The sequence below is a fragment of the Leptidea sinapis genome, chromosome Z (assembly GCF_905404315.1).
Source record: "Leptidea sinapis chromosome Z, ilLepSina1.1, whole genome shotgun sequence".
NCBI lineage: Eukaryota > Metazoa > Arthropoda > Insecta > Lepidoptera > Pieridae > Leptidea > Leptidea sinapis.
Genome location: NC_066312.1, coordinates 23,559,205 through 23,581,542, shown reverse-complemented (window position 1 = coordinate 23,581,542; position 22,338 = coordinate 23,559,205). Strand labels below are relative to the sequence as shown.

General features: G+C 35.5%; 2 protein-coding genes across 4 annotated transcripts in view; one reads left to right on the top strand and one right to left on the bottom strand.

Annotated features, from left to right (window-relative positions):
- Positions 1-1,788, bottom strand: part of LOC126978703 (zinc finger protein 883-like) — a 32,122-nt gene extending 30,334 nt beyond the window's left edge. Inside the window, exons 1-3 of one of the 2 annotated variants that reach the window (XM_050827720.1) lie at positions 1,633-1,788; positions 1,283-1,418; positions 6-164 (exon numbers count right to left, since the gene is read on the bottom strand). In XM_050827720.1, the coding sequence (XP_050683677.1) occupies positions 6-164; positions 1,283-1,399 (276 nt within the window). In that variant the 5' untranslated portion in view covers positions 1,400-1,418; positions 1,633-1,788. Of the gene's footprint in view, positions 1-5; positions 165-1,282; positions 1,419-1,501 lie in introns of both variants that reach the window. The other variant, XM_050827721.1, reaches the window with a different exon arrangement.
- Positions 1,789-7,410: 5,622 nt separating this feature from the next.
- LOC126978702 (tetratricopeptide repeat protein 39B-like) overlaps positions 7,411-22,338 on the top strand; it is a 108,302-nt gene continuing 93,374 nt past the window's right edge. Inside the window, exon 1 of one of the 2 annotated variants that reach the window (XM_050827718.1) lies at positions 7,411-7,549. The gene's annotated coding sequence lies outside the window, so the exon portion shown is untranslated. The remainder of the gene's footprint in view (positions 7,550-22,338) is intronic. The other variant, XM_050827719.1, reaches the window with a different exon arrangement.

The window sequence follows — 22,338 nt, the reverse complement described above, 5'->3', positions numbered from 1 at the left end:
TTTACCATTGAATTTATTTCCACCTTTACTTCAATCCTCTTAGGTGCAAGTTCATTGAGCTTCGCATCTGCTTGTATTGCACTTCTTCTAAAGTCAAAAGCATTTGTCGCCTTCTGCTTACAAATACGGCACACTGTTGAAGGTAAGCCATCTCCAGACTCAATCTACAATAAAGAAATAATTAAATAAAATACTAGTTATATTTACTACACAAATAATTAAATTTGTATTAATAAAACATCTGTTCTATGTGATTGGTGGCTGACTGAGCATGCAAGTGACCTGATGGTGAAGCCAGCTCTGCTCTTGCAACAACAGAGGGATCTGTGGAGCTATACTGCAGTTTGCAAGGGGTATATAGTTAATTTTGTATGTTAACTTTATTTAACACAACAAACTATAATATATGGACCTGAAGATATAACATATGAAAATTAGCAGTACAGTAAACATCTTAACTTCCAAAGTAACCATTATCTTCCAAAATAGACAGGATATTGTACAGCAAACTAAATATTTAAAAAATGATAAGTAATTATTAAATATGTTTTAACATAATAATTCATTCAGATCTTACTCCTATAAAACCTCTCTATGTTTTTGTGATATTTAGTTAAATAATTATTAATGTATATTTTTGTTTTGAAAAATAAATGATAAAAAATGTTAATGAGCAGTCTTACAAATTTTGAGGTTATAAAATTTTGAAAGATTTATTTCATCTCATATTTATTCGATCAGTTCTCTAATACATGTCAATAATCTCAGGGTTATCAGATCTCAAATAAATGTCAATAATCTCAATAATAAATAGTATAAACTAAGTTTAAGAATTGGTGAATGCTGCGCTCCATCTAGATAACTCAGATGTAGTCGCAAAGTGTGGCAACTTATACTAAACCCACCAGTAGGAGTAGATGAGCCAGTCTCGAACAATGTGTGTTGATGTGTCACATGTTCTGTCAAACTTTGCTAATAATTTAAACTAAAAATCTGGCTTGCATAGTAAGACTTTTACTAAGTTTTACTTTGCAACCAAGCTTTTTAATAATACTACAAGAAATAAGACAATTATCAGTAAGTGTTTTGTATATTATATTATTATTGTATACTTCAATTTAAATAAGACAAAGCAAATATAACACCACACAAGCATCTTTACAAATAGCCAATTCACTACAATATAAAGTTGCCATAATAAAAAAGCTATTGTTCTTAAGTAGTAGCGGTATCTAGTTGAAGCACAGCAAAGACCAATCCTTAATCAAAGAATATATATTACCTTTAATCCAGTTATGGCACAAATGATGTTGCGAATGGTTAGGTCTTCAGAATATGAGTCAAAAATTGATACCAGCTCTATCTCCTTGCCAAGACAAGTTCGGCATAGCTCAGCCATTTCAATGATTTAACATGTTCTATAAACACAGGTAAATTATGTGATTTAGTTGATATGTTATGCTTCAATCAGTATTGCGGTTATTATCTCTACATCTTTTACCCTTTTTAAAATACACACAGAAATATTATAGATTAGTAATTTGCTTTAATTTCAACAATTCTGAGCAAAGAACACTTCTGATCTCCATAAAACATTCAATTCAAACAAAATTTAAATAACTCAATGTTCACCTCCTCAGCAATGGTATCAATATCACCGAATAAACACACCAAAATATAAATATTTAGTACAAAGCAATAGGGGCGTATTATTTAATTACAGTCCTTATACGAATTTAAACATTATACAGGAAAACCCCTGACAAATAATAATTTCACAATAACAACTTAAAAACATTTAAGAACCTATGACGCAATATCATCTGTCAATTCTGATTTCTTTATTTATCTTGTGGCTTTTGCTGAAAGGTCACCGTGATTTAGCCACTGTCAGATTGAGGTGTGAATGCATTCCAGTACGGAAATAATCAGTGTACCCAATATTTTTTATTTTATTTTGAATTCTGAAACAACAAGATATTTGTAAAAATTTGAAAATGACTTTAAAATGCTCATAGCAATATTATATATATATTATCTTACTTATACATATAAATGTAGTGTCTTGATGTCTGTTTCCAGTGAACTCCTAAACTAATGAACGGTCTTTTGTTACGTATTTGTTTTGTATGGACATATTTTCTTTGAGAGAATTAATTGACGCACGGTTTGACATTTCTCAAACAATTTCATTATAACAACAGTGACCAATGATATTATATACAATAAAGAGGTAGATATCGCACTAGCGCGCGCAAAATGTTGCAGACAAATTCAGACAATTGTTGTAATTTCATTTAGTCGGTTAATAGCAGCGAGCTAAGCGGAACGTTTTCGTGGCGTGAAAATAATAATCTAAAATGCCAACCTGTGTGTTAAGAAAATGTAAAAACTATGTTTGCAAGATATATAATTATTATTATTTATTTATACTATTAATCATTTACAGAAAGAATCTTAAAAGCTAACATAGTCCCGCAAAACTGTTTGGACAGTTTGTCTGCAGGATCAAGTCTCTTGTAATACATTAGTGCTTATTAGAACATTGATTTTATACAAGTGTAATTAACAAATATTGATAAAAAATATAATAAAAAATCAAATTTTTATTTTAAGGCAGTGTTGACAATAAATATTTCTTAAGTTTAGTTTTAAATTTTCTTTTACTGGTTTCTAGTCGGATGTCCTCAGGCAAGCTGTTTAATAGATAAGGTAGGCGTTTTTTCAAAGTCCTATCTCCGTATTAGTTATTGATTATTATTATTAAGAGTGAAGGTATTTCACACCATAAGAAATGATATAAAAGAACGTTGTATTTGTATTTTATCACGATTTTATTTCTTATTTACAAATAAATCTCGAAATATTAACGTGGTGGTTCGAGCAAGATAGGGAATATGATGTCAACTGCAGCGCGACAAGGACAAATAGTATGTCATAGATTAATCAACCAGAAGTGAAATCGTGGGCAGAATACATAGCGTTCGTAACGGCTTGATTGCGGAATTTGAGTTTTCTTGTTAGTTAGTGAGCGTCTTTCTTAAATAATATTATGATGAATATAATAAGTTCTGGATTTAAAAGTCTTATAATAAAGGTGGTATAGAATGAGATTAGTAATAGCAGGCTATTTGATATTTTATTAGTACTTAATCTTGGAAAGTATGTTACGTACCAGGAGGTCTACTCGCAAAATCGACAACGACACATTTGGAACGATACGATAATACTTCGAATATACCGCAACTACCCTGTCTTATGATCGAGGTAGTATATTTTAAGACAATTTCGGAAATGGTGTAAAAAAGGCGTTGTTGCAGTAAATGTAATATGAAATTTAATATTTTTAAATAAACAAGTGCGTATACCTGAACTATCAAACTACAAAAACAAAAACAAGTTTTAGGGTAGGTAGCGGACGTAGACAGTAATTAAGTGCTATCTGCTTGCGTAGGAGTTTTTTTAGTAACACCGCCCTTTCGGTATATCCCTTGCTAACTGCAGAAGAATCAATGGATCATTTTCTGTTTCTCCCTTTATCTTATTGTAATAAACCCTCAACAAAAATACATTCATAAATAATATAATATACAAGAAATAATAATTGTCAACTTAAGAATTTTTGGGAGCCGTCGTTAGTAAAAATGGAACACTTACTGTTTCGATTTTGTTTTGATATGTCTGTATGTTTTTTATATACAAATAATTTATATCATTAATATGGCTATATATTATAATCAATATTATTTTATTAAATCAATAACACCTAATTTAAATGTAGTTTTACTACTTTATAACTTTTATTACATGAACTCATGAATTAATCTTATTTTAAGCATAAATCAGGGTGTACGGTAAAAAATCATATCTGGTGAATGATTCTGTGTTTTTGCTATGCAAATACGAAGCAATTAGCAAATTAGAGTTATCTCTTTTTCACTTGCGATAATTGCATTTACTATCCTTCTTTGACGTGTAATCGTAATGTAGTGTGCTATTGCAATGTTAAATTATTCATGTGTGCGTTTGTGTATCATTTACAAACACTGAATGTTGTCTAGGTAACCTATCTATACTTGACATATCATTGACAGTGACCATATTTTACGAAATAAATTTTGATGTTTTGAAATATTATTGACATACTAATATAAAAACAGTACTTTATTTATTATGTAAAAAACAACGTCTGTCGAGTCAGCTAGTTTTTTAAAAAAGTGATTACGTGTGAAACGTGCAGTAATGACTGCACTATCTATAAATGTATAGATTGACAGATGCCGGCTATAATCTTGTAAAAAACGAAGATAGCTGAAATCCACTACGTTTTAAGCAACTGTTCGCTTTCAAACTTAATAATATATTTATATATTTTACTATTTCAAACTTATGTCAAATCACTGCACGTTTCATATTAAACTATATTACAATTTTTCTTAGGCAGTCCTTCACTTATTACGTTGTATTTACATTCTCTGCTTTACTCTGTGTAACTTAAAGCTCAATGTTATTTTTCCAAATATATTTACTCTAAATATGTACAAATGGAGTAAAAAGCAGGAAAAGAAGATACCTACTTAAAGGATGTCGGACGGAGATTTCGGGAGGTATGAAAAATTGTATAACGGACAACTAAAAAATATTAGAATTTTAACCACAAGAGAGTTAAGAACTGACCCTTTAGCCTTTCCACACTGAGAGGACTTAGGAGGGATATAAGAGGATGGTTATATTATACTGATTGGTTAATGATGATAGTTCTCTCCATAACCAAGTTGCTTTTAAAAGGGATAGCTTCTCTGGGATGCTCAGCTGGTTGAGTTTACCCCTGAAGAGACATATTGTTGTATGCAGCTTCCATGTCTAAGAAAATTCCCAAAACATATTTTTTGGAGTGCTATTCATATATCAGTTGTGAGGATTCTCAGACTTTCTAAGGAACTTTTGCCTTTTCAGAACCCATACTGGGAATTAGATAGAAGGTCGTTATTTTTTACAAACCATTACATAGATAATCATGTATGGCTTATGGCGATCCTCTCCATCATTTGGGGTTCCCTAGAGCTTATGCAATTAGAACACCAGATTCCTCACTGGGCATAGCATAAAGGTCATAGTCGACGATTATTGTGACAAGAGAATGTGGGTGGTGGTGATCACTTAACATCCGGTAGCAAGGTAAGCTCGGTTGTACTCTTCCATAACCACAAGAAAAAAGAATTTAGATTTGTTTATTGGTTCCGTTTCACTCTCAGGGTATTTCTTGTCCAACTCTCAGGTTTGAGTTCCACATCGTTCATAAATTTTGGTTACAAAATTAATTTAATTAATCACAGAAGCGAGGGATATCACTTTAAAAATTACATATTATTTAGATTCGAAACAGCGACATCTTAAGTGAATATACATATCATATTACGAAATATGCAATTATTGAGGTTGAGCAGGTTGTCAACTGTAAAGTAGGTCCTGTAGATGGAACCTTAGAGTTGAAAATACGTCACTCGAGCGGTTGGCGCAGTAGGAGGAACGCTCGGACGGAACCCGACAGGTCATGGGTTTTAGTTCCGCATCGTTTTATAATATATATAATTTAATTCGGATATATCTTAAAAATTCAATTAGTTGATGATTTTTTAAAAATTACTATCTTTTTATTACTTGTAGGTTAATTTTATTACGAGTTTTATTACTCTTATATGTCGGTCGATATTAAAGAAATTGCTTAAGTTTTGCCAATAAAGCTCTTATAATTGAAAAAGTGTATGTAAAGGCCGTCATGTATGTCATATTATTTTTATTATATAATCCACAATTCAATTTTCCATTATCAATAATTGGAATTGTTCAAAATATTGTTACTGTAGCTAACATTAATTAAACATCACCAAGATCTAATCTATTAAAATGAATACCAGCCGCTTCATTAATTAACAACTACTTTTAAAAAAATAATAATATTATAACATTTCTAATAAGCTTTTTTCATGTAAGTTATGAAAATCGTCATTTTATTTTATTTCATCAATATCTGAATGAACTGTTTGTACAATTTCTAAAGAACGCAACAGCAGCAAAGGATGAATCGTAAAAAACGTGGTGGTCACGGTAGCAGCCACATAAGTGACGTGGTAGCGGGTGTTAAGATCCCCAGTTCGGCAACGCCACCGCAAATGAAAACCATGGGCCCAAAAATGAAGTTCATGGAACTGGAGGAAGCTTTGAGCAGAAAACAGCGTTCATAAAATCTTCTCGTCGCAAATAACACAGAGTCTGAAGACGAAGGTTTTTAGCCAGTACGTGCTGCCGGTGATTAGGATGGAACGCAGACGTGATCGCTAACTATGGGCTTTATGAGGAAGCTCATTGTCACTCAGAAGGCAATGGAGAGGGCTATGTTCGGAGTTTCCTTGTGAGATCGAAGAAATAAGGAGATCCGTCGGAGAACCAATGTCACCCAGATAGCCCAGATGGTTGCGATACTGAAGTAGCCGTTGGAGCAGAAATCCTCGAATGGCGACTACGTACCAGAAGACGCAGTATTGGTAGGCCCACGAAAAGATGGACCGATAATCTGGTCAAAATCGCTGGAATAGTTTGAATGAGTGCAGCGCAGGACCGATCGGCGTGGGGATTTTTGGGGAAGGAATTTGTCTATTAGTGGGTGTCTTCCGGCTGAAATGATGATAGATTTATTTATTTTATAACAATTTGTCAATACATCAACAATATATAAATCAATTTACGCTTACTTTGGGGGAATATCCTCTTCCTAATACTCTACTATTGCCTGCTTTCTGAGCCAAGTGTAACAGATCTAAAATTCGGTTAAAGAGTTCACTCAAAATAATTTAATTGTGTAATCATTTTCTCATCTTTATTTAAAACATTACAAACTAGCTACACTTTATTAAATAATTATTTATTTTGATTCATTATAGATAAACATTTTATTATCTATTCTTAAGCTATAGAAGAAACACTTGTTTATTCTTTCATAATTAATAATGGAATACTGTATTAAGTTACATAATTAAAATGAAATTATACCACTAAAACATACTACTCAGTGACCTATGTACCTACAAAACATATTTGAACACGGGATAATAGGATTGGTACAAAAGTAGATATGGCAATACAACGCTTAAGTTAACCAACTTTTAGTTTAAGCGGGAAGCTAAGTAGCTCTGAAAGGACTGTAGCTGTCTATTTCCTAAAGAAAATATTTACTCTATCGTTATTTCCTCTCTAAAAACTAAGGCAATACACGCTACCTATAGAACTGACTATAGTTTATTTATGAGGAATGAAATGTAATCTATTCTTTGTTAGTTCCACATTTTAAAGTCAATGTCATGATGACAGACAGCCTCCATGTTGATATTTCCCATTTGTCAATAAAAGTTTGTAAAAGTTCGGTTATACTCTTGAGTAGAGACGGTGTAGAGTTGTGTTTCTAAGTAGTAAATGTAGTAATTTTCTATAAATTGATTGTTTTTTTTAAAGATCCTGTTACCGCTTGGCCACGATTTTTATAACTACTAAGGTAAGTATTTTTTATGTTACTTAATATCTTTTTATTGATTATTTTGAATAGTTACTGAATATATGTAATGTCGTGGCTGTAATAATAATATTTGTGGCTTAATAATATTTATAAGACATTATTATAACAAGGCATTTATAATAAATAAGTGAATGCCAAACAAAATCATTAGAAAAATTGTATTGTACTGTTTTGTGGATTAGTTAGATTTCTAATTGTTAATTACTTTAACTATTATTACTGAAAATTAACAGTAAATCAAATACATAACTTAATAAAATTTTGTAGAATACACTTAACATGCAGTTGTGACTCAACTTCAAATTATTCTTGTTTCGACTTTGAGCTAATTAAGTTATACCTATTATATTCTCGAGATACTTATATCATACAAGATTAACGTACTTGCATTGTCGTATGATATTGTTTTTTTTTTATGACCATAGTTCATCAAATGATCCAAAGATTTTCGTACATCTCACATTCTCGTACTTATATATCGAACGATATATTATAAGGTACTAATAGAGTTCCCTATTGAAAGAATGTCTATGGGAGATTGATTATATACATATTTTTTAAGTATTTTATAACATTGTATGATTGAAGTATTGTGTATACCTAGATAAGCATGCTTCGCCTATTTTGTTTGAGACCATAGCTGTATAGTTTAGATAGTTGTAGAGAGTAGAGAGAGTCAGAGCCTGTGCTACCTATTCGTAGAAAATAATAAGTTATCGTTAGAATTAGAATAATAATTTGAAAGAGCCGACACAAGTTGTACTCTACTACATCATCATGCAGGAGAAAATAATGAATACAAATTATTTCGATCGTAGTAATTCCGCTGATATGACAAGAATGCGTGAGCGGCGGCCGGCGACGATTAAATTACTTCATCTAAACACAACATAAAGTTAGTGACGTAGATAAGCCTTATCTTCTAATGCTTAATGACTATAGTAGTTAAACGTAAGTTAATCAAGGTCACAACATTTTTTTTATGTCAGCAATGGACGCTTTTGCTTAGGTTTAATAGGTGATTCATGATCACCCCGCCAATTACATATGCTTCCATCTAATATTATACAAACTTTGACAATATCGCTAACCAAATATAGCTGTTTCACGACTTGACAAACCCACTCGGTGCTATAATCAGCAATGTATAGTCGATTTATTTTACGATCAAATGTGTCCCAAGCTGCTATCCTACGATGCAATAAAATTAAAGCTCGATAATGCGTCCGAGTGCATCTATAACGGTCGGAAGGGTTTCATTAAATAAAACAATGAAGATATCATTGTAAACAAGCATGAAGAAGATTGGCAGCGTTCGTACAATTCCTCTGCTGTAGGTAGAGAGTATGTGGGCGGCGATAATCATATCATCATCGCATAATCACTGTCACATGACCTGCTATTCCCATTATTCATGTTGGAATTTCTCTACTGCTTATGGTATGAAACAAACGTACCAAAATTAGCTTTCTAGACTTCCTAGTCTTATCTGTTCATTGACGAGAAGTGATTATGTTAGTATAGAATAAATACATGAAGCCTCTGAGCTTTTGCCTATATTGAATCATAGTTATTAGTTACTCTTACTAGAGTTTGCTTATATGTAGCAACAATGACGGCTCAAATGGACGAGAAGCAAAATGTTGGCACGAGACAACACTACAGTGATAACAGATGCGGTTATTTTAACATGTCCATATTTAAATTATGAATAAGAATAATATGTAGGGCACATGGATTCGAGAGTGGAACCAAAGTGTCAGCTATCTTTTGCATCAGATTGAAACTTAAGTGTTTGTGTAAATAAACGATAAGTTGTGCGTCTATTTGTATTCTAATGTTTGATCAAATTATCGGTAAAACTGTCGATCAAATATGTGTGTTCTACTAGTCTGGTATGGAGATAACTTCTATTACGTATTGTATCGTATGTAATCGGTATGTAGAGCAGCAAGATTCGTGGAGAATGAGTGAGCGACTACTAACTGGAAAAGACTCAAATACAACACTAAAATACAATATAAGTCATATTCAGTCATTACACATTGTATTATTGTTGAAAGAAAAATTGCCAAGACGCAGAATAGACATAAAAAAAATACAGAAAAAAAGGAAAAAATATTGATTGAAGTCTAAAAATAAAGTTGTATTCGTAGGGACTACCCTGGACTTTAATGCAGGTCTTTAATCTGCCTTAAAAGTCTGACTGTGAATCTATAGACTAAACGTACTATTTCCACGGGAAAATTAAGTCCCTGCTTGTTTCAGATTTTTTTAGGCAAATCGAAGTCGGCGTGTCGTAAAGAGCAAGCTATGTCTTCTAAAACTGGCCAATCTTGTAGTCCAAGAGGTTCAGATCTAGCCTAGACAAGGGCCAGTCTTTAGGTCAAATAAAGTCCGTACTGCCAGCCATGCTTGCGTAGGTCGTGCCTTGTGACGAAAGCCCAAGGTACATTTTTAAAGTGCACTGCAGTTTTGCTAAGAGGTCTAACATGATCTAAGACAATCTGTTGGTACATTTTGGCTGACGCGCTAACTTTTTTCACGAAAATGACGTTTTATGACGCCTTGATCAGACACACCCACCAAATCTTCACTTATGATCACCTGTTTGTAGTTTTCCAAGCGCTTATGAAACTTTTATACAAGCGTACACTTTATCATTCGGTTGTTGTATTGCTCTTCAATTGAAAATAATCAACAGAGACTGTGTTATATCTAACGATAGTTTGATATGCGAACATACGAATGAAACAAAGCTTTTGAAAATTACCAACCGCTCCATTCCGACAAGGCTATCACTGCAGTTCTATTTTCTTTAACACCGTATTGCATTATTGTGATTTAATATTACATACATACATAAATTCACGCCTCTTTCCCGTAGGGGTAGGCAGAGACCACTTCTTTGCACTTGCTACGATCCTTACATACTTCTTTCGCTTCGTCCACTTTCATTATTCCTTTCATACATGCTCTCCGGTTTAGGGTACTCTTGACCTGGCCTTTTTTCAAGACGTCCCTGATTTGATCTTGAAACGTCCGCCTAGGTCTACCCCTTCCAACACTTTCATTCACACTGGCCTTATACACTTTCTTCGTCAATCGTTCTTCATTCATTCTCTCGACATGTCCAAACCATCTCAGCATACCTTTCTCAATTTTTGTCACAGCATCTTCTTTCAGACCACAACGTTTTCTTATCTCACTATTTCTTATCCTGTCACTCAGTGTAACTCCTATCATACTTCTCAACGCTCTCATCTCAACTGCATTTATTCTGCTTTCATGTTTCTTCTGCCATACCCAACTTTCACTTCCGTACATGAGTGTTGGAACCAACACCCCCTCATGCACAGCCAAGCGAGCCTTATTAGACACCTTCTGACTGTTCATAAAGGAGTGCAAAGCTCCATTCACCATGTTTCCTGCATTCACTCTTCTTTCAATATCACTCTCATACTTTCCATCTCTTGTAAATTTAGAACCCAGATATTGTGTACTCATTCACCTGTTCAATTTTTTCATCTCCAATCACGATATTGCAGTCTGTCACTACCTCATCTCTTTCAAGCACCATCACTTTCGTCTTCTTTACATTCATCTTCATTCCCTTTCTACCAAAAGCTCCATTCATAGCAGTTACCATCTCTTGCAACTCCTCGGCTGAAGATGCAAGTAATACTTGGTCATCAGCACAGAGAAAACATTTGACGAGTAACTCATTCATTCTCAAACCACTGTCATTCTCTTTTAAACCTGTCAAGCAATTGTTCACGAACAGATTAAACAGCCACGGTGACGCTACACATCCCTGTCTAACACCTTTTTCGATATTAAACCATTCAGTGTATGCCCCGTTTATCCTTACACAAGCACTAGAATCTCTATAAAGAGATTGCAATGCTCGTATGAGGACACTGCTCACACCGCTCGTGGACAATGCTGACCACAATTCATTCCTCGCCACTCTATCATAGGCCTTTTCTAGATCCACGAACGCGCAATAGACCTTTTTGTTTTTAGCCAAAAATTTTTCGGCTATGCACCGCAAGGAAAAGACCTGATCCGTACATCCCATTCCCATTCTAAATCCCGCTTGTGCATCCCATACTTTTTCGTCTGTTTCATTCACAACTCTTTCAATCAACACTTTTGCATACAATGTACCGACGACGCTGAGAAGGCTTATACCGCGGTAATTTCTGCAGTCTTGTCGTGACCCATTTCCCTTATACAATGGCACGATTACAGCTTTGCACCAGTCTCCTGGTACTTGCCCATTTCGCCAGCACAAATTGAAGAGGCGGTACAGCTGGCTAGCCACTATGCCCTGACCAGCCCTCAGCATCTCGACGGTAATCCTGCAGCTTTACCTAATCTCATACTTTTCAATGCTTTCACTATTTCATCCATGCTTATCTCACTTTCATCAACATTTATATTAGTTTCAATAGAAGCTGCCGGATGTTGTTCATGCACTTCCTCTCTTTCAAACAAACTTTCAAAATACTCTTTCCATCTCTTTAGCACACATTCTTCTCCTCTTATAATGTTCCCATCTTGACTCCTGATTATACTGAGCTCCGAGGTAGACGTTTTTCCTCTGGCTGTTTTGATGGATTTCCAGAAGAACTTAATGTTTGACTGGAAATCTTCAGTGAGCCTCCTATCAAAATCATCCTTTCGTTCTTCTTTCTTTCTAGACACAACTGCTTTCGCTGCTGATTTCAATCTTTTATACTTCGTTCTTGCTTCCTTTATCTCGTCATCCGTTGCCTTTTGTACTTTTTGGGTAGCTTTTGTTGCTAACCAATCCAACCAAGCTTTCTTCTTTTCTTGCACCGCCATTTGTACCTCTTTATCCATCCACAAATTATAGTTCTTTCTTCCTTTCCTTCTTTTAGCTACCCCGCATACCTCAACAGCAACATTCACGACCCCTTTTTTAAATGTCTCCCACAAATCTTCAATTCAACACCTATCTCTTCTATGCCTTTAAAACTTTCTTTCAGTTTCTCTACATACTCGTCTTTCCTTTCTTTTTCTTGTAGATTTTCCACTTTTACTCTGTCCAAAACACTCGTAGGCTCAGCTCGTCGGTGTCGCCAACGTTTAAAAAGGCCGCGCATTCGGGCTATGACCAGGAAGTGGTCTGTGTCGAGGCCTACACCGCGGTATGCCCGAGCATCTAGTACTTTCTTTCTCAGTCTTTCATCTACAATTACAAAATCAATCATACTTCTAGACTCACCCTCATCTCTTGTATACAAATGGATCTTTTTGTGGTTAAACATTGTGTTGGCCACGCAAAGATTCCATTCCAAGCATACTTCAAGCAGGCTTTTCCCATTTTCATTCACTCTCTCGTCCCCAAACGTACCCAGAACTCCTTCATACCCATCACGCTTTACTCCAACCCACCCATTAAAATCCCCTAACATCACGATCCGTTCATTTTCTCCGCATTTATTCAAGACCTCTCTCATACTGTCCCAAAATTCCTCTCTCTCTTTTTGGCTTTTAATGACCCACCTCCGCACAGATCCGTCGGTGCATAGACCCCAAGGATAAACAAGCGAGTGAGTCCGACTTTTAACCTAATCCAGAGGAGTCTTGGGCTAACACATTCATGCTCTATCACACATTCTACTATTCGAGCGGAAAGAATCACACCAACTCCCTGACAGCCTCGACTGGTTTGGGGGACTCCGGACCAGTATGCCGTGTAGGGACCATGAACCGTGGTATCACATCCTTTCCTCTTCGTTTCATTCACGCACAGAATATCTATGGATCGTTCATCCATCATCTGACATACTTCATCTACCTTATCATCCACTCCTCCTCTTACATTCAACGTAGCAAAGCGGCTCTCCATGGGCCGCTTTTCGCCCCCGCGAGAAACGAGACGTGATGGGTGGCGAACCACATCGCCGCCATTTTGGTGAAATAACCTATTTTTATTAGTCTCCATTGCGTTCCCACGAATAGCAAGGGAAAGGTTTGTCCACCCCAGCAGAGCCCCGCATGCCAGGGTAAGGCTAGCCTGATTCTGGGTCGCCCGGTCCCAGGGCAGTGTGGCACGCTAACGATTAGGCTTGCCCCTAGCATGCATAGGAATAGGAAAAGGGAAAGATAGGTGGTGTGAAAGGAAGATTGGTAAGTTAAAGTGGGAAATAGGAAATGTAGGATATTACCGCCCAGGAGGGCAAGGATAAGGACAGTAATAGCTAGGGGAGCCGGGGTCGCATACCCGTATACTATACCACAACTTCCGGACAGGTAAGTTGGGATGAGTATCCCATGACGTGATTTAATTTAATATTAACCTCGATAAATAGGAAAATAGCGGGAAATGACGAAGTTTAATATATGTAACACAAATAATATACTTATTCTAAACATAAATACTGTAACAATTAAAAATAAACAAAATATTACATTTGAATTTGGAATCTGTCATTTTTATATGATTGTTCATCGAGTTTTCTCATTTTAGCGACAATACATTGTACAATATTTTGCGATTTTGAAATGGAGTGTGGTGATAAAGAGAACTGAATCGCTGTGATTGCATTACACAAAGTAAGTACGGAGCCAGATGCAATTTTTAAAACTCTCCATACGCTTGGTATTAGTTAAATGTTTGTGTACCGGGCAAGTAATAGGTACAATGAGACCTCCTCTGTTTGTGACAGAAAAAGACCTGGCCGTCCACGTAGTGTTCGTACCAAAAAGGCGGTCAAAGCAGTAAGGGAAAGAATCTCGGGATATGAGGATTGCACTTAGAACCATGTCGCGTATATTAAAAGATGACTTAGGACCTATAAGAGACGTACTGTTCATTTCTTAACTGATAGAAAAGGGATGGTAAAATCGAAACAACTACTGAGGCGGTACGCAAAGATCACAGAAAAATTTAGTTTACGGATGATAAAATTTTTACAATTGAGAAACATTTTAACAAACAAAATGACCGTATTTATGCTCAAAGATCTAAAGAAGCTTCCCAATTAGTCGACAGAATCCAACGTGGGCACTATCCGACTTCTGTGATGGTTTGGTGGCAACCTAGCTGGATTATGCTTTGTCGCCATAATATTATAATTACTATTTCAAACTTATGTCAAATCACTGCACGTTTCATACTAAACTAAATTTCACTTAGACAGTCCATTTACATTCTCTTTGATACGCAATTAACTGCAATTTTTGTAAAAGTCTGACTATGTCTTAAATTTGAATTTGGAATAAACTATTTTTATGCAGCACAACACTTCATAAATGTATTATTCTGAAATGATTGAAACCTCTTTTGTTATTGTATTTTCTAAAGGGACGGAAATAATTAAAACCGCCCTCTTTTTTACAAATTTGTTTATTTTAAGGCTAGGGAATACTCGCCACCACCAAATGAACATTGCATGTTCCACAAGGATGTATTGTGTACTTTGGCGATATAATATGCTGCAGTCTGTCGATACGGTCGGATGATCTTGATCAACATGTTAACAATAAATATTAACATATCAATATTAATAATACAGCGCGGTGCTATCACAAGTGGCTTCATTGTGTGTGTTTGTTTTGTCGCGTTTATCACGTGGATTGATCCGAAGAGCGTTTGACCAGATTCCTGCCGTTGAATTCCACCTTCACACGCCACAAATTACGAAATCCCCGGCTTAATATCTGGGGTTCCTCTATAGTGCGGTTTGAACGAACTTTCGTCCGCGCTTGTACACGGTTTGTAAGCTCCATGGTTTGTGCAGTGTTTCCATTCGACGACGATACTATTTGGGTACATTAAAAACCTTTGTAAAAACTGGCAAGGTTCCTGTGATATTTGTGGTGTTGCAAGACAATGTGGCAAGCGATGAAGTGATCACTTAATATTAGGTGACCCGTACGATTGTTTGTCTAGTCTTCCATATAAAAGTAGCTATTTTGATTGGGGTAAGTCGTAGAACAAATTGCGTAATGTGGTATATTTTAGACGTAGAATGTTTACGTCCTATAACTGTCTAGAGGTGTTTACGACATTGATATGTAGACTCCACTATAATTATTCAATATTTGTTTTGTTCTTACGAATTTCAATTTACTAAGTTATTATTTAATAACGACGAAACAGTTCACTATATTTTGAAACATATTGCGCTAGCGAACATTTCTATATTTGGTACAGTAAAGTAGTACAATTCATACTTAAAAATAAAATGCTTGAATGTATTCTACTGCTTCACTAATGGAGGTTGGCTGCCTCCTAATCGACTTCCGATTTAGGAGATGTTTTGTAAATCGAAGTAAAGCACCAAGCTTCACGTCTTCTTTGGTGATATGCGAAAGAACGTGAATCTTTATTTCTCTCGATAAAACTTTTTGTTGAATTAAAGGCTTTAACTGCCGTTTTAATTCTATCATCAAGCGGTCGTCTTCGACAGAGGATGTCTTAGGACATCTATCCATAGTACGATATACGAGCATACGTATGTGTGAAGTGTGTGGGAAGTAAGTTTTATAAAATAATAAAAAAGAATTTTTTTTTAAGATGTAACAATATCAATAGCCAGGCTGGTTAGATTAAGTGCCACGGCTTATAAAACGTGTACATAGATTAGGTTACAACTAGATATTGTGTGGCTTTATTTATATTTACCATGTTAGTGAACTGACGCGATGCATGTATGCCTCAGTATTCTTAAAAGAACCGCGTAAATCACTAACATAGTAGCTGTGGTAATAGTAAGGTGTCAGAAGGAGAGTCTTACTTTCGATTATTACGTGTCTGCAATGACATTCTATGTATAGAACGTCATTGTGTCTCTGTCATTATTAAATCATCGCTTGGCCAATTTCCAAAAATTTAATAAATATTAAATTGACACACTTTTAAAGACAACGATGTATTAAATACGTTATAAATACTTCAAACATACATAAATAAATATATATAAACATCCATGACTCGGAAACAAACATCAATATTCATCATTTAAATGTTTGCACGGGATTCGAACCCGGGACATAATGTCTCCACACATTGGTCGTACACTGACAAGCGATCTTATGACCTATGAGTAGTATCGCGAAGCAATAACTCGCCCTATCCAATACGCCTCGAATTGTTCTTCATTCTAATGTTAGGTTGTACCTGGCAGAAAGTCCCTTGACAACCGCACTATATAGGAACCACACACCGAGATGGTGAGGACGATATCCAAGCAAGTGGTGTGTTAAGTGCGAAGTAATATTTAGCAGCCGGAATCAGGTCAAACAGCTTGGAACAGTCCTCGTTCTAAATGCGGTCGAAGACATATAAACTGAATCCCCTACAAATCAAGCAGTTCTGTCTTTACGCGTGGACAACATATTCGAGCTGACACTAGGGGCACCAGAGTTAAAAGCAATAGTCTATATGTGGCTGGAACTGCACTTCGTAGAGAGCAAGAATGCCTGGGTATTGCAGACCCCCGCTTTCTTCGAAGCCAATTGGACTTTGCCTTCTAGATGTCCGCAAAAATTGTATTATTTATTTCATGAAATTGGATCAGAAAAACCTCTGCACCCTTGTTATCCTGAAACGGACCTGAGAATAAGTGTTAGGAGATAAGGATGAATTTGGTTGAGAGAATCTATTCACATCAAATATTTTCAAATGTGAATCTTACTCACTGGTGAATATTAACTACAATACAGACATTAAGCCTAAATACTAGATAAGTTATATAATACCACAGAGTAGGGGTGGATACTTCTGTATTAAATAATGCTAATTATTATAAAACAGGTATTTATTCTAACTAATATTATAAATGTTTACCTGAGTTTGCTTGATGTAATGTTGTTTATTTATGTTAAAACATTCTTGCTCATCGGAAAGTGTCCATAGTCTCATGTAGTAAAGAGTAGGATCTCTATTTAGCTTCATAACAGTTACAACACGATACCTAAACGTTTAAAAGGATGACTGATAATGATTCTCTTTGAAGTGTAAACAACTTTGTACGTGGGTATTGAATGAGATTATGCTGTCCAACCGGCTATGTGACGCTCATTCGGGTAATGTCAGCCCTTGTCGTTGTATTTCGTATTGTTAACCTCACCTTCATGAAGTTTTCACTTATGTTATGTTCTTAAGCACCTGACGTTTTTTATTAATTTCGTGTTGAATTTATCAAACATACAAATGGTTTAGAGTTGTGTTAACAATGTCAGTGAAGAAATTCGTATTCCCGATGAACAGATGCACAACATGAGATTTATACTCAATCTTTTAACATCTTCGATGATTGATGTTTCACTCCGAGCGGAGTTTTGAAATCAGAAGGCCTATCTTGCCCTTGACTATTGCAAACCTTATCAACTCTCCGTTATCAGGCTCCAACTACTCTCGTAGATTATTCCTCTTCTTCCTTTGCTGGCTTCTTTAAATTAATTGTAACTGTTTAACCTGATTCCTGCCGCCGAATTCCACCTTCGAACCTTGAATTCGAACGACACGCCATAAGTAAGGATATCATCCCCACCATCTGAATGTGTGGCGGTCCTCCACAGTGCGGTTTTCAATGAGCTTTCTTCCACGTACTACAAAGCTGTGGAATGAGTTTCCTTGTGCGGTGTTTCCGGGACAATACGACATGGGTACCTTCAAAAAAATGGCGTACACCTTCCTTAAAGGCCGGCAACGCTCTTGTGATTCCTCTGGTGTTGCAAGAGAATGTGGGTGGCGGTGATCACTTAACACCAGGTGACCCGTACGCTCGATTGTCCTCCTATTCCATAAAAAAAAACATCCATGGGTCATCTGTTGAGAAGAAAAAACAGCCACAGATTGTAATCCACCTGAAATGTACGAAAGCTGAACTCAGAACCTATTTGTTAATCGGATTATAAATATAGATAAGTATTAATTACGCGATGAATATTTTAGAGAAATTTAGAGAAGTCAAGTTCGAGGCAACCTACAAACACACAATCAGAAAAAACTCTCATCGCACGTCGGATAACGTGAGTGCGTTTACGAAGTGTATCTGTACCTTATCGGTAATCAAACAGGGCTAGCCAACATACTGTGATAACACCGCAGTTTTATTTATTAATGGAATATCAGATTGTTCAGCACTGCAAGCATCAGGTCTCTGGGTAACCTTGTCGCCATGATCAAGAATCTTAATCTAATAAAGTTTATTTCATAGTTCAGCTACTATCAAGACATACATAAAATTCATTTCTAAGGCTTCAGTACCTGAAGGTTTTTTATTCAGAGTTCGTTTTCGACTTGAAATCTTTAAACACGTAATAACTCAAGCAGTGTTAGTTATAGGATAATATTTTGAGGAACAAATTTGGTTTGGAACGTTTTGGTTGGCGTTCGCAAGACACTAACAGATAGCAAAAATATGTGCTCATCATCATCATCAGCCGGAAGACGTCCACTGCTGGCCAAAGATTTGCACGACGATCGGTCCTGCGCTGCCCTCATCCAACGTATTCCGGTGGTGTGCTCATTTTTTATATACTGGTGTTGACCAATTATTGTTAGAGTGGCACTCTGGACATTATTTTGGATTGGGCCATCTTGTCTTTTATCATTATTTATATGTAAATTCACACTCTGGCAATTTTGCAGCTGTTAGGATTTTGTGGTTTATGAAAGCGATACAGCCCGCTGAAAGTGACACGGACGAACATACCGACAGTCCCGTTGAAACATGACAAGTGGTATAACATTGACAACGTATAGATCTCTTTCAACTGATCCGTGATATAGATCACTTTGATAACAAAATTATAATGATTATAAATAGATCCATTATGTACTTAATGCTTTAGCAGTCCACTGTGTCACAATAATTCGGGTTCGTGGAATGAGTATTCCGTTAATAGAGAATAATATTTAACATTTCATTTATTATTTAGTTTTATTTATTAGACAATATTACATAATTGCTTAATTGTTAACTCATACAACTTCTATAGTTAAATTACCTCACTTTCGCTATTTATAACATTTTAAAACGGATTTTAATTTGGGTCACGACAAATTTCGCTTCTATTTTTAAAACAATGATGTTATTTTACAGTTAATTTCGCTATGACAGTATGTTTTTTATCTGTATGGGATGAAACAAATTTGTAAATACACGTCAATGTTATATTATTCAACTAGCTGACCCGACAGACGTTGTTCTGTTAATAATAAAAAAACTCCTGCAAGTGGAATTTCATAAAAGCTGACCTCTATTTGGCGAAAGGAATATTCCTACCAAATTTCAAGTCTCTACGGCTTATTGTTCCAGAGATATCGTGATCAGTGACTATATATGTGGAAATCTCTTATATATATAAACTAGCAGACCCGACAGACGTTGTTCTGTTCATAATAAAAAAAACTCTTGCGGATGGAATTTTGTAAAATCCGTTCTTAGCTGACCTCTACTCGGTGAAAAGAATATTCCTACCAAATTTCAAGTCTTTAGCTCTAATGGTTCCAGAGATATCGTGATGAGTGACTATATACGTGGAAATCTCTTATATAGATATAGATTGATTTTTTCGTTTCACCCGCTCTTTTCATATGTTTAAATCTCTGATTTGGCATGATGATAACGCTAGTTAATGCTTTTGCCCCAAAGGTACCAATAGTGCCAAATTGCCTAAAAAAGTTTTCACTTTATAAATGGGTTGACTTTATTCCTCTACGACGTCCACTCAAAATATTGAAAAGTATTTTTCGTGCCATCCTGGTGAACCGGTTATCTAAACGCAACCCATAAAAATACATGTAGTTCGGTTTACCTGAGGCTTTAGTAATGTTCTTAGCAAAAAGATACAATATAAGTGTTATTTATTTACTTCAAGAATATGAATGCGATAACATTATTCAATGTATTGGGATCAAAGCGTGCGGTAGATCTAAAAAATGAAAGAGCTCTTTACACTCTTGTCTTCTGAGGGTTATCGCTAACAAACGAATAAAACCGACGACCGTCTTATGACTCTAGATATTATTCTCAAAGCTCGTAATATGTATGATATACTTAGACTCTTATATCGATTTAATTATTGAACATTGGATTGGATTTTTGATTTTATTTTAGTTTTAAACTGGTTCTATTTCAAAATCCCCAGTAGATCTTTTAAAGAATGAAATCTCTTTATTAAATTTTATGTGATAATTAATTGTGTGTTTTTTTAACTACAATTTATATCATTTACTTTTAATATTGAATATAGAAGGAGAACACTTAAACTGATGATCTTGGTTCCAATACATGGATCCAATTCCGAAGTAATAAAAGATGTGTTATACTGTTATCGGTCCTTGAAACGTGTGTTAGTGAAGTTAATCGAACGTATCTGTTGAAGTATGTGAAAATCCTGATCAAAGATTATGCTATACACATAGGTGACGCTTATATTAAGCATATAAAAGAGGAATTCATTTTAACAACTATTTACTATGATAGTATCTATAAAGTTAACTAACATTCAGTTAAATAAAAGTTTATTAGAGAAAATTTATGATAAGCCGAGCAAATACTCTTTGAAACCTAGAAATATAGATTTTTGTTCTTTAAAATATCATAAATATGTGATTGTAATGTGACTTGTTGTCGTGCTAACAACCAGTTTATTGAACTAACGATTATTTTAGCAGTCTAGATATTGGCCGTGCGATGGCTGTCCCCTCACCCCTGAGTTACTTCAGATACAAACCGGTTGTGTACGTGTATCTGGACCGAATTCAATGAGCCAACGCGGTCTCCGGAACCGGAGGCACTGCACTGTCCACTTAGGATCCTGATCCACATCGACTTTTTGTAGCGATACAGAAGCGTTAGTTTCTTTTCCAACTGAGACTCTTCTGACGAGTATTCGTCATGGCATTTCCACTATTATGATCAAGCATTCCACGTAATGTTCTAACTTTTCGCATATTTTTTCGGTATTTTAAAGTCATTGCATAACGATAACGAAACGTCTCCGATTGACGGAAAGAAATCGAATGACGGAAGCCGGATCTAGTACATAAACTATAATAAAAATACTTCTACGACTACTTCGGACCGTGTTTTCACAGGTACGGATCGGAAGCGCTCTGATGAAAACATGACAAATATCTCTAGTATAGTATTTATATTGAGTCGGATTTTTTTAAATTGATTTTCGCGTACGCGTTGCGAATGAATTGCGCATGAATCGCTTTTGATATGCGCACGGATCGCGTTTGCATTGCGACTGAATTGTACTTGCTATAAGACTGAATCCCGTTTGCATTGCGATTGAATTGCATTTGCATTGAATCCCGTTTTAACCAAATGAATCATTACTGCATCATAGTAGAGACACAGAATCGTTGACACAAGTTACACGGCAAAAACCAAACCAAGTGGCTGTATCGCGACTGTATCGCGGCAGTATTGCGTTCGCATCCCTTCTAGAAGTCATCGTGATAAATGGCGGACAAAAGTGCCTTATAGGGAATATATTATTATTCTTCAATTAAACAGCCTATAGTAAAAAAAAATGAAATAGACAGTATCTCTAGAGACCCGTTGAAACTGTTTCTTTTTTTTTCTATTCGAAAACCTGACAATTGTATCACTAAATAAAGTTCACAAGTTTTAATTTATTTTGGCGGAACTTTAAAACGTCAGTCCCTACTAATATTTTTTGTAACGCTTTCTCGCCCAAACTACCGAACCGATTTTGATCAAATTTAGTACAGAGATAGACTAGAGCTTGAAAAAAGGAGATAG